At 37.9% G+C, this 26,635-nt stretch overlaps 1 protein-coding gene and 1 long non-coding RNA gene across 8 annotated transcripts; one reads left to right on the top strand and one right to left on the bottom strand.

Annotated features, from left to right (window-relative positions):
- Window positions 1-14: 14 nt before the first annotated feature.
- HNRNPH3 (heterogeneous nuclear ribonucleoprotein H3) lies at window positions 15-12,173 on the bottom strand. 5 transcript variants are annotated; one of them, XM_019444345.2, is made up of 10 exons: window positions 12,064-12,173; window positions 6,976-7,110; window positions 6,315-6,453; window positions 5,618-5,802; window positions 5,081-5,167; window positions 4,650-4,765; window positions 2,671-2,806; window positions 1,565-1,660; window positions 1,397-1,489; window positions 15-1,260 (listed from the first exon to the last, which is right to left on the bottom strand). In XM_019444345.2, exons 2-10 carry the CDS (start codon window positions 7,085-7,087, stop codon window positions 1,184-1,186), a joined length of 1,041 nt encoding a protein of 346 aa, XP_019299890.1. In that variant the 5' UTR covers window positions 7,088-7,110; window positions 12,064-12,173; the 3' UTR covers window positions 15-1,183. The 5 variants fall into 5 exon arrangements, with proteins under 5 accessions (XP_019299890.1, XP_019299891.1, XP_019299892.1 ...); XM_019444346.2 differs by having other exon boundaries at window positions 5,663-5,802; XM_019444347.2 differs by having other exon boundaries at window positions 12,045-12,164.
- Window positions 11,400-24,824, top strand: LOC109264331 (uncharacterized). Of its 3 annotated transcripts, none has more exons than XR_008416713.1 (3): window positions 11,400-11,530; window positions 16,576-16,827; window positions 23,390-24,824. It is a non-coding gene; the product is annotated as an uncharacterized LOC109264331 (long non-coding RNA). The 3 variants fall into 3 exon arrangements; XR_002078696.2 differs by having other exon boundaries at window positions 16,576-18,570; XR_008416712.1 differs by lacking the exon at window positions 23,390-24,824 and having other exon boundaries at window positions 16,576-19,283.
- Window positions 24,825-26,635: the final 1,811 nt, after the last annotated feature.

Raw genomic sequence — 26,635 nt, 5'->3', positions numbered from 1 at the left:
GACAGACCACACTATTATCTCCCATGTTGATATTTATTACATTAATAACATTTCTAGCAAAAACAAGTAACAAGGTCAATAACTGAATTCACATTGACAGGTTTCATTTTGATCCATTAGCCAATTTGGAAAAAAGCCATATTGATCAAAGGGATTAAAAGTAAAAAGCACCTTTTCCTTGCTACATATAGTATTTTTAAACACAATGGCTCTAAAACTCCAAACAGATATAAAATGCAAAATCCAACTTCCAGGACTCTCATTTTAATTGACTATCACATGGACTGGTCTCTTACATTTGTTTAATCATTTATACAGTTACTAAAAAACCATATACTTTAACTATTGGGCAGGAAAACTGAAAATAACAGCTGTGAGAATTATACTCCACAGTAAATACTTTTTGTACTGAATTCTCATGTCACTGAGAACCTTAACCTAGTCTAACATTTAGAGAGAACTTACAACTATCATTTTTTGGGAAACATTTTTGGTACTTCAGTCAAGTGCTGAGTGAATCTTATTCTAAACTCTAGGGCTAGAATTTAAACTTCCAACGCTCTCATCCCCAGGTTATCACAATTAGGAATATTCAGAAATCCAGATACCCTTTAGATCTTCATTTCAGAGCTATGCTTGATAAATGACATTTGAAAAAGAACGACTAATATAGAAATTAGTGGAATTTATACTCCTGAAGCCACCTACACTCATCTTTAGGTTTTATATATTTACAGTATTGTCCAGGAGAAATTAAAAGAAAAAAGTTACACTATTTTCCAAGCTCTATTCCAGATGTCTGCTTATTAAAGACTTGTGGTTTATGCAAAGGTGAACCATTGTCCTCTAAAATTACACTATACTACTACTTGTAGAGCTAATAGTAAAATACATCAACCCAAATCTTATGAAAGCAGCACATCCTTAGGAGTAACTAGTATATAAAAAGTATCAACATCAGTGGTTTGAATATAAAAATTTATTTTTAAGTCAAAGTATGCAACAAATAAAACCTACAGAAAACAGATTTTCCCATCACAATCTGTTGCTTTACCAAATAATATTTTGAAAACACATTCCTTCAGTCATTATAAAGTTCTTAAAATACAAAAGAAATTAAATCTGTAAGAAAGTCTAGTAGACCAGACACTGTTGTCAGGACTTTGATGTTGGTGGTTATGCTTTAATACATCCCACGCCATCCACCTCCACTCATGCCACCTTGCCCATAGTAACCTCCACTGCCTCCACCGCCACGGCCTTTAAAAAAAGAACAAAAAACACAAGAATTGTTTAGCAGGAAATATCAGTGCATACTACGTTAAAGATAACATGAGCTTAAAAACGTCCACACATGGGACTAACAGATCAAACCACAGTAACCAAAGACACTTACCATAACCACCCAAGCCATCAGGAGTACCATATCCTCCACTGTAATTGTTACCCATTCCCATTCTTCCAACAGATCCATAACCTCCCTGATTATCTTAAAAAGAAAAAAAAAAAGTTGGAGATTGACTGTAAAATGTGTAACTCTGCTTATTTAAAAAACTTTACATACCCATTCCATCTCTGCCATAGCCTCCCATTCCAGAACCTCCCATTCCAGAACCGCCTCCAGGAGTAGAATTCAAGAAGAGTTCAATGTACCGATGTTCTTTAAGAAAAAAGAAAAGATTAATAGGGATGAGAGCAATGATGGACCAAATTTATCAATAAAAGCATAAAAATAATGACTAGCTAATATTAACCTGAAAGCATGTTTATAGACTTCCTATTTACAGAGTTCCTTGTGGAGTGATAAAATGAATGCCAGACGGGCTACAAACCTAACTTACCAAGTCTGTTCAAACTGTACAACCCTGAACAAGCAAAAACTGGATGAGGACTCTGTTTCCTCATCTATAAAAAGGGCTGATTCATTATTGTAGAACCAGCTAGTGTACTTCTTAAAATATATTCCATGTCCCCAGGGACACCTGGGTGGCTGGCTCAGTTGATTAAGCATCCATCCCACTCTTGACTTCGGCTCAGGTCATTATCTCATGGTCATGAGATCCATGAGACCAAGCCCTACATCAGGCTGTGTGTGCTGGGCATGGAGCCTGCTTGGGATATTCCTTCCCTCTGCCCTTCCCCTACACGTGCTCGCTCTCTCAAAAAAATGTATACTCCACGTCTCAAGAACTGAATTAGAATCATGAAAGTAATGTCCACAAAAACCTATTTTCTACTGACTACAAAATGATCTGTGTATAGTCAGATTTAGGAATCACTAGTCAGGGTAAAATTTAATATTTAAAATGGATTTGATAACATGCAGAAATAACTTCCCCGAGTTAGTTGACATATGGGTTAAGCGGTGATTTGCAAATGGCATGGGAACTCAGGCAAATGCAAGTAACATACCTATTTTCCCCCAATAATAACTTAAGCTGTAATAACCTGTCAAGTACTAAGCCTGAATTACCTTTTCATTAAAAAGGCCCGTAAAAAGCCTTTAAAAAGTCTGAACTTATTAGAGGCCATATGGTTTCAGGTCCCAATAACTGCCAAGAATTGTATCTACAGATCCTGTAACATCTTACATATGAGGAATTACAAATGAGAGTTATTTTAGAAATTCACACCTGAGAAATGAGTTAGCAAGCCAAAGATACCACTTACGCATGTTATTCTTATCTTTAGACATGGCAGCTACGGCATCTTCATGTGTCACAAATTCTACATCTGCTTCTCCTGTTGCTCTGCCATCAGCTCCAATATCAATATGCACTCGTATTGGATTTAGTGGTGAGAAGAACTAAACAAAACATTTGTTATTAATTTTTCTATTTAGATTATCAGAAGTAAATTACCACATACCCTTATGCATTAAAACAAACCTCTCTACTGCCCTGTATTGCAAGGCTAACAGATCAACTACAACAGTTCTGGGAATAATATAAAATTATACACTCAGGGGAAAATGCAAAGAAATTCTCTTTAAAATAAGCTAATAATGGGGCGCCTGGTGGCTCAGTTGGTTAAGTGTCTGACTTCACCTCAGGTCATGATCTCACTGCTTGTGAATTCGAGCCCCCACATTGTGCTCTGCTGACAGCTCAGAGCCTGGAGCCTGCTTCTGATTCTGTGTCTCCCTCTCTCTCTGCCCCTCTCCCACGCTCTCAAAAATAAACATTAAAAATTTTAAAATAAGCTAATAAGAGTGCCTTGGTGGCTCAGTTGGTTAAGTGTCCAACTCTTGATCTTGGCTCAGGTCTTAATCTCACGGTCATGAGTTCAAGCCTTGTGTTGAGCTCCACCCAGTTTGGAGCACTTAAAAAAAATAACCTAAGTAAAAGAAAAAGCAAGCTAAGTGATATTAAAAGAAAAAAAAATTCTAACCCAAAACACAGTTCACTCTAAACAGAAAAAGTGTCATATCCTACCACTGAGAGGGAGAGGAGTTAAGTCCTCTGTCCTCCCAAGAAAAGTATTTCGAAATTGCTAAAGGATAAATAGGTCACCTGAGACTTAGAAACATGCACAGAGAATTTAGGTGTTAGGATTTAGACCAATGGAATTTGATAAACATATACCAACTATATGTGGACAGCTCCCAAAATATATTACTTAGTTCTAATCACAAGTTAACCAGGTTGAAGCAATCCTAAAAAGGTACTTAGGCCATCAGTTCCCAGTAAGATCTACAGCTAAATTCATTTTAGAACTAGATAGTAGTCTTGGCTTTGTAAGGCCCCCAGGATCTCTACGGCAACTACTCAGGAGGTAAGAATGGATGTGACTAGATGCACCTGGGCTGAAGTTTGCAGATTCTCTAACCAATTTGAAATCAACCAATTTCAAATCAGCAATAGCATCTATGCCCATTATTTTCACAGCTCCTGTTTCTAATCACAATATAGCTAGAAAGTCAAACTAAACTAAACTTTGACTTGTTAACGTATTTCCACTTCCAAAACTTGACAAGGGCAATAATACTCCAGTCATCTCTACTCTATGCTGACCACTTTTCACTAAATTTTTTAAAAAAAGGTTACTTATTTGAAAAAGAGCATGAGGGGAGGAGGAGCAGAGAGGGAGAATCCTAAGCAGGCTCTGCATGGTCAGCACAGAGCCCAATGTGGGGCTCGAACCCCTGAAACCCTGAGATCATGACCTGGGCCAAAATCAAGAGTCAGACGCTTAACTGACTGAGCCACCTAAGCATCTCTTCACTGAATTCTTAACTGGACTTTCTAAGTAAATCAATATACAATGGACAAAAAAATATTCACTGATAAGGATATATATATACATATTTATATACAGTATTAAAGGAATTCTGACATTAAAACTATAAAAAACATGAGTCCATTTAAGAATGCTTCAGGGGCGCCTGAGTGGCTCAGTCGGTTAAGCGGCTGACTTCAACTCAGGTCACGATCTCGTGGTCCGTGAGTTCGAGCCCCGCGTCAGGCTCTGGGCTGATGGCTCAGAGTCTGGAGCCTGCTTCCGATTCTGTGTCTCCCTCTCTCTCTGCCCCTCCCCCGCTCATGCTCTGTCTCTCTCTGTCTCAAAAATAAATAAAACGTTTAAAAAAAAAAAAAAAAGAATGCTTCAAAATTGGATACCAGAATAAAACTATTACTAAAATTACTCACATTAGCAATGTCATTTTCAGTTGCACGAAAAGGTAATCCTCTCATATGTACAAAATGACCACCATGAAATCCCGAACTTGCATCACCAGCTCCACCATAGCCGTGTCCTCCCATACCTAATAAAATTTCCAGATTATAAATGGCTGATACATGTAAAGCCTCTTGACAACACTTCTTCTCTATACATTACTTTTCCTATTTATACCTTTTTCTTTGCCACCCAAGAAATCTTAACACAGTTGTTCTAAACATCAAATAAAGAATCATTCTGAGTATCAAATACTGTAAGTATGTATCTGTATAAAAGCCCCATGTACGGATGCACTGAAATATGCCTATTTTTATACAAGTCACTTAACCTATATTAAACCACAAATGGTAGTAAAATACTAATATGCACCTAAAAATGAATGTCTTTAATATTTATTTACCTCTTCCATCTCTCATTCTGTCATCGAAGCCATCATTTCCATAGCCATAATTATTATAGCCACCATAGTCATCAAAACCTCCATAACCTGTATAATTTAATGAGAAATACATGAATACACTTTCAAGAGATAAATTTTATAAATCCAGTTTATAGAAACATTCTGTGACAACAGTCTGGTTATCTTATTACAAGTTTGCAACTCCCAACTCAGTGCATGTGAAAAAAAGCAGTTAACACTTGGTGGAAATAAAAAAATCTCAAAAGGATACATTTAGACATCAAATTAACTTTCATTCTGAGGTTAAACAGAAAATGTCAAAATATGCCAAAATCTTCATTTTAATTTCTGTATTATGTAGGTGCCAATATGTGCATCAATCAAGTCCCATAGCTGGCCATGGGAATTCATATTTTCATGAACAGGTTTTTAAAACCTAGTAGGTACTGAAATTACTGCCATTTCTATATTTCTTGACAAAGTGTCAGGAACATTAAGAAAATGACAACAGAACCTTTGTTCATTAGATACACATACCACCATCATATCCATCACCTCCTCGTCGCATTCTGTCATACATACTTCCACGCCCAGCTCCATAATAACCCCCTCTTCCTCCTATCGGTCTATCATATGGTCCCGGTCGCTGGCCCAGCAATCTTCTTGGTGGATCATAAAATCCTTTGATTTCACTCCTGCTACTTCTGAAGATCTCAATATACCTATTTAAAAATGGTTTAAGGTACAAGTTTTAGCGTAAATGTATTAGAATAAATAAGATACTGGGCAAAAATGCAGTAAGTTTTTCTACATCTAGATACATAACCCAATTTAAATTGCCTAAATACACCATAAATTAACATTTTTTACACCTACAAACTTAAATAATTAATATTTAAGTTTTACATAAATAAATTAGTCATTTGAAAACAATTCATAATAATTTTAGCTTGTTTCCTTTAGTACATCATAGGTGTTTAGAGAAAATAGCTGATTATAAAAAAGCATTTATCAACATCCTATAGAGAAATGGAAACAATCTAATTTTAATTTAAGCAAACTATTAGCATTAATTCCCCACCCAAATCTGTAGTTTCCAAGTTAAATTTAGATAATTATCAATTCTTTTAAACTACCCCAGAAAAATGTTATTGTAACCCCCCCATTTAAGCAATAGTGACCCACAACCCCCAAAAATAAAAATTTAACACCATCCCAAACTCTCCATCCCCACCTGTGCCCTATTCTTTCCTTGTGTTTCCCCAGAGCATTTTCTGCTATCTCCTTTGAAGCAAACTGCACGAAGGCCTCCCCTGTGCTTCTCCCCTGGTAGTCCATCGTCAATGTTATCCCATTTGGCACGATTTCCAACCCTTTAACCCAAGGACAAATAACCCCATCAAGGGGAACAGTGTTAAAGGCTGAAACATTCCCATCTGAATCAAATATTTAAAACAAGTCTAAACAAAACAAAACAAACAAAACAAAAAAGCTTAAGTTTCCCATCACCCCATAATACAAGCGGAAGATTTTTTTCAAATATTACTGGATTACATATTTTTTTTTGCAACCAGTGTCTTTTTTAAATTACATACACTAAAAGCTCACCTATATTACATTAAAAAAGCCAAATCAAATTTATGCTCCATATAATTCATGGTTCATCACACATAATTACTCTCAATTAAGTTTATTGCACATTAGTTAGGTTTCACATATTCTAAACATTCTGTACTGAATATTAACTGGAGCATATTTCGTAACATAATACATTAACCAAGATACTATACTCAAAAAGACCCCAAAACAAATGGGTTTTACAAATTAAAAACTGAGTAATATAATTAAAATATATAATTAAAATACTACTAAACTTTGACTAATACTAGAGGTACCTTGAAAGAACTGAACTATTTCCTCTTTGCTGCAACCAAATGGCAGTCCACGAAGTCGTACTGTCCCATCACTAGCGTCATTTGGACCATTATGTTTCATAACCCAATCCATCTCAATAACGTTTGATTTAAACGCTATAAAAAATAAACAAGCACATAAAGCAGTCAATCAAAATATACTCTTGCTACAGGTACTGAAGAAACACCACTCAGTGGTGTACAACAGGAAATATAACATATGGCTTGTTGACAATGCAAAGGCAAAACACCTTCCCATTTTGGGGTTGGCAAAAAGGGAAAAGTGAGTGAAACCTGTCCCACCCCCCACAAAGTACTGAATTTCTAAGGCCTAAATATTTTATAATGCCCAATCTTAAGAAAACTTACACAATTTCAGATTAGTCTTCAAATTCCATTTCCTGTCACCTTATTGTCAACTCTAGCCTTTTCCTCATTTCTCCAATTTTCATTCACTTTTCAGGTTTTATTATTCATTTGAATCATTATGCAAATTCTTTAAAACTTAATTACTCAAAAGCTGCACATACCACCAGTGTCCACTTACAGCAAGAGCCTAAGTCAAAAGTTCAATGAGTACTTCCTTCAATATTAGAAAAATGGCATTACAAAAGTCGTAATTTTTAGATGCACTTTAAATCTGAACAAGTCAAATTGCTTTTGAAGGAGGGGAAAAAATTGATATCTCTACTTTAAATCTAAACACTTCTCAAAAGTTTTAAGATGACTTAATTAGGGTATGTTTTAAAATCGGGGTAAAAGGCCTCAAAAGGCCTTCCAACAGTGTCTGTTTTTTGAAGCTACCTGTTTGGAGTATATTAAAGATGAGTTTACTCACTGGTTTACTTTTAAACACAAATTTTAAAAGGCAACACATTCACATTTTTTTTTTTTTTAGGGTACAGTAAGAAGCCCTCCTAGCCTTCCAAAAAGAACCCATCCACACCCAGCTCCCTTCCCAAGAGACAACCATCCTTTTAGAATTCCAGTACATTTTAAAGAGGCTAATGCAGAAGTCCTTCAGCTGCAGAAACTTACCAGACGTTACAAATTTCACTAAGCAGCTGTAGGAATCCTACTCACCTGAGTATTTCAAACCTTTCCCTCACCACCTCCTCCCCTGTAAACAAAACAATTTGTTCACTTGATTCCTTTACGCTTGAAGGTATTCCATAACAGTGTTCACTAATATTTAATTTCACACCATCTAATTATCAGTGCAACTGTGAGAAGTAGCATCTGCAGAAAGTAATTTTTTTTTTTTGCTAGAATTGGTACATTTAAAAAAAAACGGACAAATTTTCCCAATGTGGTTATTAAATACCTCTGCGTGTAAATAACAACTTTGAGACTTGTTTTGTGGTTTTAAAAAATCCTGGGAGGCACTCTAGACACAGACACCAAAGTGGGAAGATTTTGAATTTTTTTTTTATCAGACGTTACAACTGATTTTTACGCACATGAATACTTGATGTGAATTAAGAAAACAAACAAAAAAATCATAAAAAAAAAAAAAAAAACCCCTGGATTTGAATCCCTATTCTGCCACTCAATGGCTGATGTAAGCAAACTTCTTAACCTCTCTGTTCAACTGTAAAATACAGATAGCACAGGTGCTTATACTTCACCGGACTGTTACTTTTAAGACTCGTTTTATAAAGCTTGGTCCGTAGCATGGCTAATCATTCAATGGTAGTCACTGGGTTTTAAAGGGCCCTGTATAACTACTGAATTATACCACAAACAAAATAAAGAAACCTTAATTAAAGGACAGAAAACTATCCTGAGTCTTGAAATACAGATAGTTAAAGTCTTTTCCATAGTCAACATAGGCTTAAGCTTTCAAGCTTCCTAAGGAAGGATTATGTCCAAGGCAGAGGAAAAAGGAGGGCTTTTTGGAAATGTTTTCTATAGCACCTATTAGATAAAAAGCAGAGTAGTCCTGAAAAAAGTAGACCCTGAGTCAGTTTGAGAAAAAGTTACGACATTTTGAAGATCTCTACCATTTTCTTAAAAAAACCCCAAAAGACTTTAAAAAATGGCATCAACTTAAAAAAAAAAAAATTCCTATAAAAGATGACTCAATAGAAAAAAAGAAAAATTAAAGGATGTAACATCAAATGTTACTTCTTATAAAACATGTAAGTACTTTGCAAAATCAATTTAATGTGTTGTAAAAAGACCTTGGTGTGACGCTTTTTATTATTTAGAACGTTTCTTTCTTCAAAGTAAAGATACTTTGTTTTGGGAACAAACAAAAAGATGGTAACTGACTTATCTTCACTATAAACTTTAGCCCTTTCTAAGAAACACAAGCAAGCACACTAGTTTTGATTTTTGGATCAGTCTATACTAAAAAGACCTATACAAAACTAACAAAACATTAAGTCTGTAAAAAACACAATAATAAACTTAACACAATTGTAAGTGGAGAAAAAGTTAACCAGATTCAGAAGACAAACTATTTCACAGGATGACTCTTCTTCTCCACTCTACATGTATGAAGACTACACAATTTTAAAAGCCACACTTGATTATTCCTTCAAAACTCAAAATTTGAGTCTAGAATTCTACTTACAAAACAAAACCAAGACAAACTCTGAAAGCATACAAAAAGACAATTTCCTCTAATACATTAATAAAGCGGTCTCAGACACTACCTAGAGTCTACCAATTATTCAGGATAATCCATCTCGACCTTTCTTTGCAAGTTTCAAGACTAATCCCAATTCTGCTTTAAGACTTCCAAGTGTTAGCACCAATTAAAAATACCAGCAGCTGAACTAGTATAACTGAAGTCACTTTTGAGTGAGACTTTAATTTCCTAAACATGATATTAAGTGAAAGAAGCCAGTCACAAAAGTCCACATGATTTTAAATAGGTGAAGTTTATGGTATGTGAATTCTATCTCCAAGTTGCTAAGCATCTAAGAGGTAAAATGAAATATAAAATTCCTTTAATACACAGAGGCATATACTATCTTCTGAAATATAATGAAGTTAGGGTTTGATGTAACAATAAATAACTTTATAAATGGTAGCTCACTAGTCTTAAAAAATGAGAATGAACTTCAAATTTTGGCAATAAAGTGATAATTAAACTGAACATCTTACATCATTTCCCCTTGCCAATGTGTTTGCTCCTTAATTATCAGTAGAAAAGGTAGACACACCACTAATACCTAAAGGAGATGTTAAGTCCCTAAAATTACAAAGGAGTTCTTTTTTAAAACAAAGTTTACCATCACCTATTGCAGCTCAGCCACTTGTATACCAAAATAAGAACATCAAAAAAAGAACATGGTTATTAAAAATATAAAAGGTAATTAGTAATCAGATGGATTTCCAGATTATGCAGGTGAAAGGACACAAAAAAAGGTTTCTAGGGTAATCCAATTAGGAAAGCCATTATACCATGTACTACTTTACAGAAAACTCTAGGCTTTTTCAAAGGCTACTAAAATCAGACCATCTTCAACAATAGGAAGGTTTTTTTGTTTTTAAAGCTGAAAAAAGTAGGTAATAAGAGTTCTTGTAAGGACTCCTATTCATTATCGGGAACTCTTTATAAAATTCTCAGGCCCTGACTCACTTTTTCAGGTACTCAGTGAAAATTACGGACCTAGCTTCCCTGTGTTCTAAGGAACCCCCGCCCCCCCATCACACCACCACGTGACTGGGCTTTCGGTTTGTTTTGTTGTTGTTGAGTAGGCTTTTTTTCTTGGCCAAAATATCACCACTGTCCTATACTAAATAAAAAACATGCTTAGCTGCCAAAAGAAAATAAATGCTAACTGTATTTTGATGTATTTTACTTCTACAGCCTCTCTGCACAACATACAACTCTTGGAGACTTAATATTGAAAGTAATTAAATTCCTACACAAATTTATGCCATCACTGTTTTAACTGCTTCCCAAAGGTAAAACTCCTACTTACATTATTACTCAGTGTAGTGCCAAACTACACAAAACCCACTGCTAAACCACCCACCCCTGCCCAAAAGTTCAAAAGGCTGTTATCAGAGTTCACTGGACCCGAACGATTATTTAAATTGCCCATTTCACATTCCTATTCGAAGTCAGCCGCTTTTCTGCTTACAAAAACAATCACCCACAAAGTCTTTACGTTTCAGAGAAATGTGAGAAAAATAAAACCCTCTGGAAAATCAGTACGTACTCTTTTCGAAGTTCCAAATCTGGAATATAAGGGCCGGCTAAGCGTCCTTTATTCCTCCCCGGAGACTTTTCGTTTATCTAGCTGCCCTAGAGACCGGAGAGCTAAGGAGAGTACGCCCCTTCCCCCCCGCCCCCCCCATCTTTCCGTCCGGCAGCCAAGCCTGGCTTAGAAACCGTCGCCACCGGGCGGCGGAATTACAAAGGAGGCCGTCTGCCTCCTTTGTCCTGGATTTGGGAGTTGAGCGCCTTCGTCGCCATTGGCTTTCCTCCCCCAGCTCCAGCCTCTCTCATCTTGGGAATCTGCGTCAGAAGTCACTCGCAGTCCCGCCAGCCCAGGGTAGCCCAGCCGAGACTGCGGAGGTAGGGAGGCCGCGGTGGGAGGCCAGGCCCATCCGGCGCCATTTCCATCGGGAGCGCGCCCGCCAGCCCAGACCCCCCCCCCCCCCCCCGCCCTACCAAGTGCCCAACCTTTCCCTGCTCGCTTCGCTCCCCTTCCGGGGGCGCTGTGACCTCCCCCCGGCCTTCTAAATCAGTTTTAGGAAGCTTAGGGGCAAAAAAGTAGAAAGAGGGGGAAGGGCGGGAAGCCGAAGTGGCCGCGCCACCGTACCCAAAATGGCGGAGGCCAAACCAGCAGGGAAAGCGGGGAAATGCTGGATGACCCCCACTTCGGGCCTCAGTTTCGTCCACTGAATTTCACCTGAGCCAAGTTCTCCCCCACCGCAGGCCGCCCTCCTTGAAGTGGGAGATCGCCTGGGAGGCGCAGTGTGACCGCCTCCGAGCAGCGACCTCCACACTTCCCCCCCCCCCCACCCCCTCTCAGTCTCTCTTTCGTCCTTCTCCCGACTCCGCTCTCGAAACCACCAGCCCAACCTACCCCCTTTTACTTCAGATACCCTGTCGGGCGACAGTAACGCCGATTCTGGCGCTCGAGGGGTCGGTCGTGAAGAGGAAGAAGTCGCTCGCCTCGTGTAGCGCTCGCCACAACGGTTCTTCCAACCGTCTCAGGCGGTGGCAACCGCTAAGGGAGCTGCGCAGCAGAGCGACTGGCTTGGGGGGATGGGAGAGAGCGAGCGAGAAGGAGGGGGTGGGGCGAGAGCAACGAAGACCAGCTCCCCGCTCTCGCGAGACCTGGGAGTCGCTCCCGCCTTGGCGCTGGCGGCAAGAAGTGCGCATGCGCGCTGGTGGGCAGACCAATTTGTTTGAGGAGGAGGTGGGGAGAGTGGGAGAGGAAGTCTAGTTAGACGCGCGGGTTACGGTAAAACTGTTAAATGCTCAGAGCTCACCTTTCTGCCCATTCGGGGAGGATGTGAAGTGGCAGTTGCAGCCAGTGTGTGTTGAAGGAACCATGGTGTCGCAGTTTGGAAAAGTTTTCCAATACTCTGTCCCCACCAAAACCACATTCGATAGAGTCCCCACCCTAACCCCTCCCCCCACCCTCCTCACCTGCAGGGAAAGGATGCCACGTGATACGGAGGCCAAATGCGGAGAGGGATTTTCTTGTCAGGTTTGCGTTATGCGGTAAAAATATTGTTTCCCCCGCTGCGAAGACACCATAGTGGGTACCAGGCCCCCATTCCGCCTCTAATCTGGGGCTCCTCCTTCCCTGTAGTGGCGCTAGGGCACCTGGCCCAGCCCCCTACCCACACACAGGCGGGCCTCCTCCCTGAGGGGCTTCTTGATAAACCCCCTCCCCCCCACTAGTCCCAGGACAAAGTTCATCTCTCCACTTGTCTATATTGACGTATAATTAATATGCAGTGTTATATTAGTTTCAGGTATACAACAATGATTTGGTAATTATGTATATACATACTACTCAGTGCTTACCAGGAAGCACTGTACCTCTTAATCCCCTTTATCTATTTCACCCATCCCCTCACCCACCTCCCCTCTGGCAACCACCAGTTTGTTCTCCCTTTTGAGGAGTCCATTTGTTATTTTTTGTTAGTTTCATCTCTCCCACTTTATAACCTGGGGCATGGATCAGGTGCTGACGACTGACACCTTAGGGTTGTTTTATAAACAGGGCTTTGCGTTCTTGAAAATTGCAGTGCAAGTGACACCGACCTAGTATTTTTTGGTTGTGCTGTCCTACGCCACCAAAGTCCTTAGGGACACGTTATGGCTTTTTTTTTTTCTTTTTTTTAATTAAAAAAAATTTCAAGCCAAATTTCTGTTGAATGGGTGCAGGCCAGTCCTGGTAAAGAGATTAGTGCAAGTGCAAACATAGGAACTGTACATGAAGTGCAAGAGAGGGAAAGAAATGAATTTGAACACAGGGATGTTCCTGTAGTTGGAAATGTGGACAATGCTGATGAGGGATACTAAGGCAAGCTGAGGGCTAAGCACAAACTAGCACAATCCCCCCCACCCTCAGGTGGGATATGTGTGATATTCCTCAGGTACCCCGGCTGCCCAAAAACAAAGGAAAGGATGGAAATCAAATGGTTAAACTGATAGTTTCCATCAGTTTACAGATATCTCATCAATAGCATAATCTCCGGGAACTCCCTACTATCTTAATGATAATGCTTTGCTAGAGGTAAAAAACAACCTTAGTTTGGCAACACCTAGGCTTCCAGTAATCTGTAAATCCTCTTTAGTATATGGAAATCCCTTTAAGAAACTTTCTTTTGACTTCAGCTCCCCAAACTCCACAGTATATAAGCAGTCACTCTGCACAACCCCAGTGCATCTCTTTCTCTGCCCACGGATCTTGTCCTGTGCTTTAATAAAATCACCTTTTTGCACCAAAGATGTCTTCAAGAATTCTTTCTTGGCCGTCAGCTCTGAACCCCACCATCACCCTAAAACCCCAACAATACTAGGTTGCAGACCTTTAATGTTCAGTCAAAGACTTTGTACGTTCTACTATAGAAGTTGGGAAGACCTTGAAGGGATATAAGGGGTGTTAGCAGTGGAGAAGCTTGAATAATTTTTTACCCCATGAGATCTGCAATGTGTAAGGTGTAGGCCGGAGACCAGTTACCTGCATATAATGGAAATCTCCATTTATGGTTTAATTCAGCCTCAAACCTGCTTAAGACAAATGTGGGACAGTAAGAATTGGCTAGGTCATAATGCCCTAATTTTCTTGAGCCCACTCCCTCAAAATACCTCTTGGAGAAAGGGCGATGGGACAGTGTGGTCATTATTACAAGACACAGAAAAACAAAACCTGGATAACATAACATTATGATTCATATTTATTAAGAGCTTGCTTGAGCTAGTGCTGTGCTTAATTCACTGACTCCTTACAATCTAAAGGATAATTATTGTCCCCATTTTACAGATCAGATGCGTGAGTTTAGAAGTACAAAAGTTGGGGCACCTGGATGGCTCAGTGGGTTAAGTGTCTGATTCTTGACTTCTGCTCAGATCATAATCTTATGGTTCATGGGTTTGAGCCCCAAGTTGGACTCTGTACTGACAGCACGAAGCCTGCTTGGGATTCTCTCTCCCCCTCTCTCTCTGTCCCTCTCCTGCTTGTGCTTTCTCTCTCTCCCTCTCTCTGTCTCAAAATAAATGAACATTAAAAAAAAAAGAGGGGGGCGCCTGGGTGGCTGAGTCAGTTGGGTGTCCAACTTTGGCTCAGGTCATGATCTTACAGTTCGTGGGTTTGAGCCCCGTGTTGGGCTCTGTGCTGAAAGCTTGGATCCTGGAGCCTGTTTCAGATTCTGTGTCTCCCTCTCTCTCTGCCCCTTCCCCACTCATGATCTGTCTCTCTGTCTCTCAAGAATGAATGTTAAAAAAAAAAAAAATCTTTAAAAAAAATTAAAAAATTAAAAAAAAAGAGAGTACAAAAAGTTGCTGAAGGTCATACACCTAGTAATGGAAGCTAGGATTTGAATCAAAATGGTTTTACTGTAGGGGCTAGGGTCTTAAAGCATTCTAGACCTTCCTGGGGTTGCAAATAACCTAACCCTATGCATTAAGGGAACAAGCATCATTTTAGGCGAATTGAAGTTACTTAACAAACATTACCATCTCAGGAGACAGTTCATTGGCTGGAGACTTTTTTTTAAAATGTTTTATTTATTTATTTATTTATTTATTTATTTATTTATTTATTTATTGAGAGAGAGAGAGAGAGAGAGAGAGAGAGAGAAGAGAGAAGAGGGGCAGAGAGACACACACACAGAATTTGAAGCAGGCGCCAGGCTCCAAGCCGGCAGCACAGAGCCCAACGTGGGGCTCAAACTCCTGAACCGTGAGATCCGTGACCTGAGCTGAAGTTTGTCACTTAACCAACTGAGCCACCATTATGCTCCTGGCTAGAGATGTTTGAAGAGGCCTGAAACTTGATGTACTGGTGTCACTGACACCTTCAGCCCCTCTCCTCAAAAAAAAAATTGCTATGTTAGACTCCAAGCTCCCACACTTCGGATGGAGTTCTTCCTGGGTTCTAGTTACATCACTACTTTACCTTTTCAGTCTTTCAACTTGATTTGGCAGATGGAATGCTGTAATCCCTTTTACCTCTTGCCTGAATTCAAATAATACATTTAGTGCCTGACTGAGTTTGGCATTCTTTCCACATACTTAATTTGTATGGTTCTGGGCCACAATCCTTAAATCATTCTAATGGCTTTTCACCACTGAACTGCAATGTTTTCTTTGTGTTTTGGCCACAATTCCTGTATATTGGGCACTTTGTTGTTTGCCAGTGTAAATTCTTAGGAAGGACTTGAAATTAGTACATGTATTCCTTTTGCTTTTTTATTACAGCAAGTAGGAAGCTTTGAATTAAAAAAAAGTACACTAGGGGCACCTGAATGGCTCAGTTGGTTGAGCATCCGATTTCCGATCATGATCTCACGGTGTGTGAGTTCAGGTGTGTGAGTTCAGGCCCCGCATCAGGGGGCTGTCAGTGTGGAGTCTACTTTGTACCCTCTGTCCCCCCCTCTCTCTGCCCCTCTCTCGCTTGTGCTCTCTCTCTCTCAAAAATAAAAAATAAGCATTTAAAAAAAAGGACACTAATTTTGGGGCAAATGTAATTTTAAAAAAGATTTTCTTTTTATTATTATTATTATTATTTTTAAGTAATCTCTACACCCAGTGTGGGGCTTGAACCCACACCCTGAGATCAAGAGTTGCATGCTCCACCAACTGAGCCAGACAGGTGCCCTAGAGGCAAACCTAATTTTTATTTGGCTTCCTATTTTACTATTTTTCTCAAAAGAAAAAAAAAAAAAGTCTATCTACTATTCCCATTGGCAAATTGAATCCTGTAAGTCTTGGTGGATTGGTTCATCACTGCTCCAGTGATCCCTACAGATTGTTTCCAGATTGATCTCTGTGGAATTGTTTCCATAGAGATGGTTAGAACTAAGGGCTCCGAGCTGCTTTTGAGATTTTGTTTTCTCTTTGTCTTCCTTTCGGTCATTACAGTACTTTTCTATTAGTACAGAGATCAGAGGAACTCCGGAGAGGATCTTGTTGGAGGCCATAATGAGAGAAAAATGAAAAAGGAGAGGAAATGGAAGTATCCACACTCCCCAGAGGAAAACAAGACAACAAATATGTAATCATGTATTACACCATCAGGATGAAGGGGAGAGGAAAATTCCATGCAGAGCCCAGAGAAACAAAAAGAAAGAGAAATTGAAAGAGATTGCACCCTGCTGGGAGAGGGAAGACACATTCACTAAAAATTAGTTAAGATAATTGTTCACATACCTCCAATAGCATTCTAAAATAACATAAAAACTGGATTTTACCATAATCTTTTTGCCATTATGAAAAGCAAATAAACTAAAAAAAAAAGTAGCAAAACCCACAAATAAGTTTCTAGGAGTGTGTTTATAAAGTAGTTGATGCCTTTGAACACTAAATCTGTCTTACTAAGGTTTTGTAAAATGCTTGTTCTTTGATTTATATCATACTTATCTAGTGTCTTCGGAAAGCAGTGATCTTCCTTGTCATGATTCAAAATTATTTCTCAAGACAATGTTTCATTACATAGTTTACATTCTTGATACTTTTTGCTTCTTTAAGTCACTTTTAACTGTTCATTCTGGGACTAGGGAAACCAAAAGATTTCATCCAATTTCAATTATACACTAAGTAAACAAATGGAAACTGAAAAGGAAGAAAGCACCAAACACACCCTTTTTCTATTTTTTGGAAATAATTAGAAGTATTGAACATTCTTTCTGTTCTAGTGGATTATTGTGAAGAATAGAGACAACAGCTACAAAAGTTAGCTACGTAGGAATTTAAATCAAATTATTGTACAGCTTTTAATGTGTCATAAACACATTAATAACTTAGAAATAGCACAGATAATACAGTAGCAGACTGTTTCCCCATACACATGATTTTCAGTTTCTAAGTGGTAAATGAAAATATAATTTTCATTATATATGTACCTATGTCTCTCCATATACAATGATGATTATATTGGGGGTAGAGCACTTTAAGTAACTAGTTTTCAGTACAGGCTAGCAAGTTATTATTTTATGGGCCAAAAAATAGAAGAACCAAGAGATAAATTAATGCTTCAAATTTTACAAAGAAATTCAATGGCAAAACTTAGAATGGTCTTCATAATCGAGGCTTTGGTTCCAATCTCAGCTTTGACACTTCCCTACCAGCTGCTTGATTCTGAGGCATTTAACTTTTCTGAACCTCAGTTTTCAATCTCTAAAGTGGGTTATTAGGTTGTTATATAGGATAGAGATTAGTAGCAAATAATTCTAGTCATATCCTTTTTCATGTGTGTCCCATCATTGTTAATAAATTTGGTTCATTCTTGTTGAATTTTTATTAAATATGGTGTTCTAAGCACTGTGTTGCAGGGCAGCAAATTATTCCAAGGAAATCCGTGAACTCATATGAATACCAAGTATCACCTCTGGACAGAATAAGTAATATGTCACATGTAATGTATTGTTGTTTTTCTAATATAGGCAGACATGGTTGCTGTTGATACAATGGAAATTGAGGAGCATATAGGTACTCCATTAAATAAATATATTAAACTATAGAAAGTACTCAAATAAGGTAAGCATAGAGTGTTTGAGGAACATAGAGTAAGACCATTAGCATAACCGGAGATAACTCCTGAGCTAAAAACTGGATAATAAGTAAAATTTACCTAGAAAAGGCATTCAAGGCTGAGGACACAGTAGGATCCAAGGCATGGAGACAGGAAATAATTTGATAGAAGTGGGAATTCTAAGCAGCTGGAGCACTGCAAAATAAAGGAAGGGTATAGGTAGTAACCAGATCTTGGGGGAGTTTTTATGCTACCTTGTAGAGCTTGGCTTTTGTTTTTAGATTGAGATCAACCTCAGATTATATACTTCTGGCTGAAGTACGGAGGGTGGATGTCGAGAGGAGAAGAGAGAAGACTAGGAGAAGGCTCAGCAGAGATGATGAGGCCTTAAACTAGAACAGTAAGGATAGATATATAAGAGGATGTCTTCAAGAAATATTTATTTTCAAATGTTTATTTATTTATTTTGAGAGAGAGAAAGGTGGGGGAGGGACTGAGAGGGAGAGAGAGAGAGAGAGAGAGAGAGAGAGAATACCAAGCAGGATCTGTACTGTCAACAGAGCCTGACTTGGGGCTTGAACTCATGAAACCATGAGATCATTACCTGAGCCGAAATCAAGAGATGGATGCTTAACCGACTGAGCCACCCAGGTGCCCCTGGGAATTAATAAACTTAAAAGAAAATTAAGAGACTTATTTATGGCCTAACATATAATCTATTTTGGAGAATGTTCCATGTGCACTTGAGAAAAATGTGTTATTTACTATTAGTGGGGGATGTTGTATAGATGTCTGTTTGGTCTGTAGTGTTAGGTTTATAGTGTTATTAAAGTCTTCTGCTTCCTTCCTGATCTTCTGTCTCCTTGTTCTATTACTGAAAGTAGACTTTGAAATCTCCAACTATTATTAGTTGTCTATTTCTCCAATTATGCCAGTTTTTTCTTCACGTGTTTTGGGGTTCTGTTGTTAGGTGCGTATGTGTTTATAATTGTTACATCTTCCTAATGAATTGATCCTTTTATCGTTATAAAATGTCTTTGTCTCCAGTAACAACTTTTGTTTTAAAGTCTATTTTGTCTGATATTAGTATAGTTATTTAAACTCTTTTGGTTACTCTTTGTATGGCATAATTTTTTCCCATTCTTTTACTTTCAACCTATTTGTGTCTATGAATTTAAAGCATGTCTCTCAATGAGATACCACATCACACCTGTCAGAATGGCTAAAATTAACAACTCAGGAAATAACAGATGTTGGCAAGGACATAGTGAAAGGGGAACCCTTTTGCACTGCTAGTGGGAATGCAAGCTGGTGCAGCCACTCTGGAAAACAGTATGGACGTTCCTCAAAAAATTAAAAATAGAACTACCCTACGACCCAACAATTGCACTACTAGGTATTTATCTGAAGGATATAAAAATTCTTATTTGAAGGGGTACATGCACCCTAATGTTTATAGCAACACTATCAACAATAGCCAAATTATGGAAAGAGCCCAAATGTCCATTGACTGATGAGTGGATAAAGAATATGTGGTATATACACACACACACACACACACACACACACACACACACACACACTGGAATATTACTCGGCTATGAAAAAGAATGAAATCTTGCCATTTGCAACAACATGGATGGAACTAGAGTGTATTTTGCTAAGCAAAATAAGTCAGTCAGAGAAAGATAAATATCATATGATTTCACTCATGTGGAATTTAAGAAACAAAACAGATGAACATAGGAGAATGGAGGGAAAAATAAGATAAAAAGAGAGATGGATGCAAACCATGTGAGACTCTTAAATACAGAGAACAAACTGAGGGTTGCTGGAGGGGTGTTGTGTCCAAGGATGGTCTAAATGGGTGATGTGCATTAAGGAGGGCACTTGTTGGGATGAGCACTGGTGTTGTATGTAAGTGATAAATCACTAAATTCTACTCCTGAAATCATTATTACACTACATGTTAACTAACTTGGATTTAAATAAAATTTAGGGGCACCTGGGTTAAGTGTTTGACTTCGGCTCAGGTCATGATCTCACATTCCGTGGGTTCAAGCCCCGTGTTGGGCTCTGTGCTGACAGCTCAGAGCTTGGAGCCTGTGTTGATTCTGTGTCCCACCCCCCCCACCCCCCTTTGCACCACCCCTGCTCATGCTCTGTCTCGCACTGTCTCTCAAAAATAAATAAATGTTAAAAATTTTTTTTGAATGAATAAAATTTAAAAATTAAAAAAATGTGTCTCTTATAGAAAGCATAGTTAGATTAGTTAAAAAAATTAATTCTGCTGACATCTGCCTTTTGATTAGAGAGTTTATTCCATTTACATTTGATATAGCTACTGATAAGTTATGGTATAAGTTTGTCATTTGCTATTTATTTTCTACATGTCTTATGTCTTTGTTTCTCTATTCCTCCACTACTGCTTTCTTTTGTGTTAGCTACATATTTTATATCTATATATAACTTTGCATATATATGATATATATTTTATATCTCTATATATCATATATATGAATATTTTTGAAGAATATATGTATAGGGGCGCCTGGGTGGCGCAGTCGGTTAAGCGTCCGACTTCAGCCAGGTCACGATCTCGCGGTCTGTGAGTTCGAGCCCCGCGTCAGGCTCTGGGCTGATGGCTCGGAGCCTGGAGCCTGTTTCCGATTCTGTGTCTCCCTCTCTCTCTGCCCCTCCCCTGTTCATGCTCTGTCTCTCTCTGTCCCAAAAATAAATAAAAAACGTTGAAAAAAAATTAAAAAAAAAAAAGAATATATGTATATTTCTGTAAGAATGCATTTGTAAGTGTACATAAAGAAAACAGAAGGATATACATAAATAGAGAAGGCTAAAAGTTTTTAAGAGTTATTATTTTGTTTACTTATTCATAAGATTGTAATAAGATCCATAATATTAAAAAGCCCACTATTTCCCACCATTGCTAAAGTTAAATCCAAATAGTATGTTGTAGAGAGATAGCATTTTTCTCTAGAGACTCTGTAGATCCACTTTTCCCCATTAATTTCAAGATAGAGCAAAATTTCACAGTGCTTTACAAAAAGATTGATGTCTTTTAACTGTGAGACTATCCAGAGATTCAGAATTCAAAATACAAATATGCAGTATAGTTGGATAGTCAAATATACCTACTATATTGCAGTAGAAAGAGCCTAAACAATTTTTGGCCTATGTTCAAAGTTTTACTACTGCAAACAAAGTGCTGAATCATGTTTTTCTTAGAAAGAATCATAACATCAGTTTATAACCTATTTTCTTCAGTTCACTCTAACTCCTTGGACTTTTTAGGGGGCAAGAATGTGGGTCTTATTTTCAAGTAGTCAAAGTATTTTTTAAAAATTTGGTTGAGGGGTGCCTGGGTGGCTCAGTCAGTTAAGCATCCGACTTTGGCTCAGGTGATGATCTTGGGGTTTGTGAGTTCGAGCCCCACGTCGGGCTCTGCTGACAGCTCAGAGCCTTGAGCCCATTTAGGATTCTGTGTCTCCCTCTCTCTCTGCCTCTCCCCCACTCATGCCCTGTCTCTCTCCTTCAAAAATAAACATAAAATTTTTTTAATTTGGTTGATAAATAGTATGTCATAATGACGAGAATGGTAAACTTCAACAGAAATGTGAAAAATTCCAAAACAGTGGGTGTTTGAACATAAACATAGGTGAGGAATTCAAAACCAGGTTATTATTTTAACAAAACCAGGCTAATATTTTAGCAAAGGCAGTGTTCCAGAGCTCTATTAAGTCTAGGAAATATGCATAATAGTAAACACAAAGTAATAGAGTGCCATGTACATACACACACACACACACACACACACATACATATATATATATATATATATATATATATATATATATATAATCTTCACTGCTAGATGAAACTAATTCAAACATAAATTCAAACATAAATTTTTTTCCAGATTTTGATTTAAAACTTATTTTACTTATAATTATTTTTTATAGTTATTTTCTTTTTACCAGCTAGTAACATAGACAGTGTTTATGTACATTTTGAATGCCAGTACTCTATTCTTAAGGATTTTACATTTTCAAGGAAGTAAACTGGTATTTACTAATGAGTAACCTAGTTTTGAGGCAGCAGTCATAAGCAAAAGCTAAGTGGGTTCTTTTGTGCTAAGAGCTAGGGAATAACAGGAATCAACTTTCTGTTGTCTGTAGTCCCAGGAGACTGTAAACAAACTAAGAGTATTACAGAGGGACAAATAAGCATTAGTGTTCCCAGGCACACCCATGGGCAGGTTTAATGACTAAGCTATTTGAATGTGAGGCTTATGATTTCTCTACATTTACTTGGTAGATTAGAATTCAGGAAAGTGTCAGGGTGCCTGGGTAGCTCAGTCAGTTGAGTGTCCGACTCAGGTCATGATCCTAGGGTCGTGGGATCAGCCCCATGTTCAGTTCTGTGCTGTGAAGCCTGCTTGAGATTTTCTCTCTCCCTTTCTTTCTTCTCTCTCTCTCTCTCATTCTGCCCTTCTCTCCTGCACACGCTCTCTCTCTCAAATCAAAAAAGAATTCAGGAAAGTGTCCACACAGTTCTCAAAAACAAACCTGATGGATCTCTGGGGGAGGTAGTAGGACGGAATTGTCAAATCGGATTTTAGTTTTATCTGTACTATCTTATTGTTTATAAGGAGATTATATTAATATACTAAATTGATGATTAAAAACTTTAAAAAAAGTTAAAAAAGAGATATGAATAATTGAGAAATAATCATATAAATGTAGATTTATGAACTTGTACCCTCTCGGGGTAATTGATTCCTCTTTAAACAGCATATTTATTTGGCATTTTTGAAGGGCATATAAAGCCACTCTAGGGGTCCAAATGGAATGTGATTAAAACTAGAGAAGAATAAATAATTAAATTAAATAATTTGGGTCATTTGAAAAACACCCTGCCTGGTATCTGCACCTCAGGACCACCTTAGGCTAACCAGGATGCCAGAATTTGTGCAAAGCCTACTTACTGGGTGAAGAAAGGCAAGCTGCTTAAACTTTACCTGCCTCAAATTTTCTCAGCAATTCAGTGGGAGGTTATGCTGCTTTTTCCTTGCAGAAATGAAATCACAATTTATTTTAAGGGGAGAGAGAGAAAAAAAAAACAGAGACATATTCAGTAATAAAGATTAGAAGAGCCTTGAGATTGAGAAGTTAGCTCACTCACTGATGTCTCTCCTCTCCCAGGGTACCTGGCATTGGAGCCTGACACACAGTCACTGTTGAACTGAAGTTTGGATTTCCAAATCTACAAAGATGAAGATCAAATTGTAGACAACGGCTCCAGCAGATCTTTAAAGCCTCACCTCTGCTCTCTCCTATCCTCTTCGCTCCTCTATTTCTATATCCAATTTGCTTGCCCTGTCATCAATCCATGCACTCTGCCTAAGATACCTATCCCCACTTTTGGAACAGCCAGACACTTTTTTGTGTATGTTTTTGGACCAACTTAAATGCCACCTCATCTCTGAAGCTCCCTCTGACTGTCTCCTGGGCAGTTATTGCCCTAGCATCATGTTCCTAAGCATCTTATGTAATTTCTTTCATATTACAATTTTTATGTTGGGTTCCCCACTGGTTGAGAATTCTTTGAAAGAGAGCTAGTGACTTATTTATCTTTTTATCCCCAAAGTCTGGCATGTGCCTGGCATCTAGGAAATACAAAGTAATGTTTAAAAAATAAATTGTTAATGTGAATTTTACCTTAAGCATAATCTGTCACCATAGGGCACAACAGGGCTATCAATTGATTACATTAAATTAAAAAAAAAAAACTCTTCCTTTCTCTACTTTTTGACCAAGAATAAAAGTTAAAATCAAATTATATAACATTTTAGATAAATATTTTTATGATTTAAGGCATTAGAAACATCATGCATTTTCTATATGATTCTTCAAGTATAGCATCAGCATCACTTGGAAACCTGTTAGAAATGTAAATGCTTGTGCCTCATCCCAGACTTATGAAATCAGAAATTCTGGGCATGAAGTTCAGTAATCTGTATTTTAACAAATCCCCCAAAGATGATTCTGATGCACTTTTTTTTTTTATTTTTAAGAGTTTGAGAGAGAAAGAGAGAGAGAGAGAGAGAGAAAGCGAGCTTGAGCTGGCAAGAAACAGAGAGAGAAAGAGGGAGAGAATCCCAAGCAGACTCCATGCTGTCAGTGCAGAGCCCAACTCAGGGCTTGATATCACAAACTGTGAGATCATGACCTGAGCTGAAATGAAGAGTTGGACGCTTACGTGACTGAGCTGCCCAGATGCCCTGACCAAGTGTAAGTTTCTTAAGCATTTTTATTTGTTCTAGAACAATGTTTCTCAGATTTTAGAATGCAGCAGAATTGAGGCTTCTGGGTGGCTCAGTTGGTTTAACGTCTGATTCTTGGTTTTAGCTCAGGCCATGATCCCAGGGTCATGGGATTGAGCTCTGCATCAGGCGCTCTCTCTCTCTCTCTCTCTCTCTCTCTCTCTTTCCCTCTCCTTTCTCTCTCTCCCTCTGCCCTTCTTCCCTGCTTGTAATCTCATTCTCTCTTAAAAAACAAAACAAAACAAAAAAACCCTTACACTTGGTCAACAACTATTTTTATGTAATCAGAAATAAATCTTGCGTGCTTAGGACAATACAGTTTTCTAGTATTTCTTTTAATTTTGTTTGGAATTTCACACATTTTTCATAAATGATAAAATGATACATTTGCTTTCAAATTCTAGTGTTTCATAGAAATTAAGAAAATAATCCCATTTACAATTGCACCAAAAATAATAAAATATCTAGGAATAAACTTAACCAAGGAGGTGAAAAACCTGTACTCTGAGGACTATAAAACATTGATGAGAGAAATTGAAAATGACACAAGCAAATGGAAAGATATTCCATGCTCATGGATTGGAAGAACAAATATTAAAATGTTCATACTACCCAAAGCAATCTACAGATGTAATGCAATCCCTATCAAAATACCAACAGCATTTTTGACTGAACTGGAACAAATGATCCTAAAATTTGTATGGCACCACAAAAGATCCTGATTAACCAAAGCGATCTGAAAAAGAACAAAATTGGAGGTGACACAATCCCAGATTACTACAAAGCTGTAGTAATCAAAATGTATAACTGGTGCAAAAATAGACTTATAGATCAATGAAACAGAATAGAGCCTAGAAATAAACCCATGATTATATGATAATTAATCTTCAACAAAGGAAGCAAGAATTTGCAATGGGAAAAAGACAGTCTCTTCAACAAATGGTGCTGGGATAACTGGACAGCTACATACAAAAGAATGAAACTGGATCACTCTCTTACATAATACACAAAAGTAAACTCAAATGGATTAAGGACCTAACTGTGAGATCTGAAACCACAAAAACCCTAGAAGAGAGCACAGGCAGTAATTTCACTGACATTGGTCATAACAATGTTTTTCTATGTATGTCTCCTGAAGCAAGGGAAACAAAAGCAAAAATAAATGATTGGGACTATATAAAAATAAAAAGCTTCTGGACAGTGGAAAAAAACAATCAACAAAACTAAAAGACAACATACTGGATGGGAGAAGATATTTGCAAATGACATCTCTAATAGAGGGTTAGTATGCAAAATACATAAAGAACATATATAACTCAACATCAAAAAACCCCCACAAATAACATAAAAAATGGGCAGAAGACATGAACAAACATTTCTCCAAGAAAGACACAGATGGCCAACACACATGAAAATATGCTCTACATCACTTATCATCAGAGAGATACAAATCAAACCCCAATGAGATATCACCTCACACATGTCAGAATGGCTAAAATAAAAAACAAACAAACAAAAAACAAACAAGAAGTGTTGGTGATGATGTGGAGAAAGAGGAATCCTGGGGCACTGGTGGTAGGAATGTAAACTGGTATAGCCACTGTGAAGGATGGTTCCTCAAAATTTTTAAAATAGAATGACCATATATCCCAGTAATAACACAGCTGGATATTTACTCGAAGAACAAGAAAACACTAATTTGAAAGGATATGTGCACCCCAATATTTATTGAAGCATTATTTACAATAGCCAAATTATGGAAGCAGCCCAAGTGTGCATCAATAGATGAATGGATAAAGAAGATGTGGTATATATAGACAATGGAATATTATTCAGCCATAAAAAGAATGAAATTTTTCCATTTGCAACAACATGGATGGATCTAGGGGGCGTAATGCTAAGTGAGATAAATCAATCTGAGAACGATAAATACCATATGATTTCACTCACATGTAGATTTTAAGAAACAAACAAATGAACAAAGGAAAATAAGAGACAAACTGAAAAACAGACTCTTAACTATAGAGAACAAACTGATGGCTACCAGAGGGAAGGTGGGGGGGGGGGCGGAATGGTGAAATAGGTGAAGGGGATTAGGAGTACACTCAACGTGATGAGCACTGAA

The sequence above is a fragment of the Panthera pardus genome, unplaced genomic scaffold (assembly GCF_024362965.1).
Source record: "Panthera pardus isolate Hobbes unplaced genomic scaffold, ASM2436296v1 HiC_scaffold_22, whole genome shotgun sequence".
In the NCBI taxonomy this organism is placed as follows: Eukaryota; Metazoa; Chordata; class Mammalia; order Carnivora; family Felidae; genus Panthera; species Panthera pardus.
This window is presented reverse-complemented; position numbering and strand designations above follow the sequence as displayed.

Bases quoted from the DNA above. Each gene is read 5' to 3' on its own strand.
- HNRNPH3 (XM_019444345.2), bottom strand. From the start codon at position 7,087: ATGGATTGGGTTATGAAACATAATGGTCCAAATGACGCTAGTGATGGG. The intron at 5,168-5,617 runs GTATGTGTATCT...TAAATTATACAG, and splicing joins AGGTGATGGATATGATGGTG to GTTATGGAGGTTTTGATGAC. The intron at 1,261-1,396 runs GTAAGTGTCTTT...CTTTTTTTAAAG, and splicing joins TGATGGCTTGGGTGGTTATG to GCCGTGGCGGTGGAGGCAGT.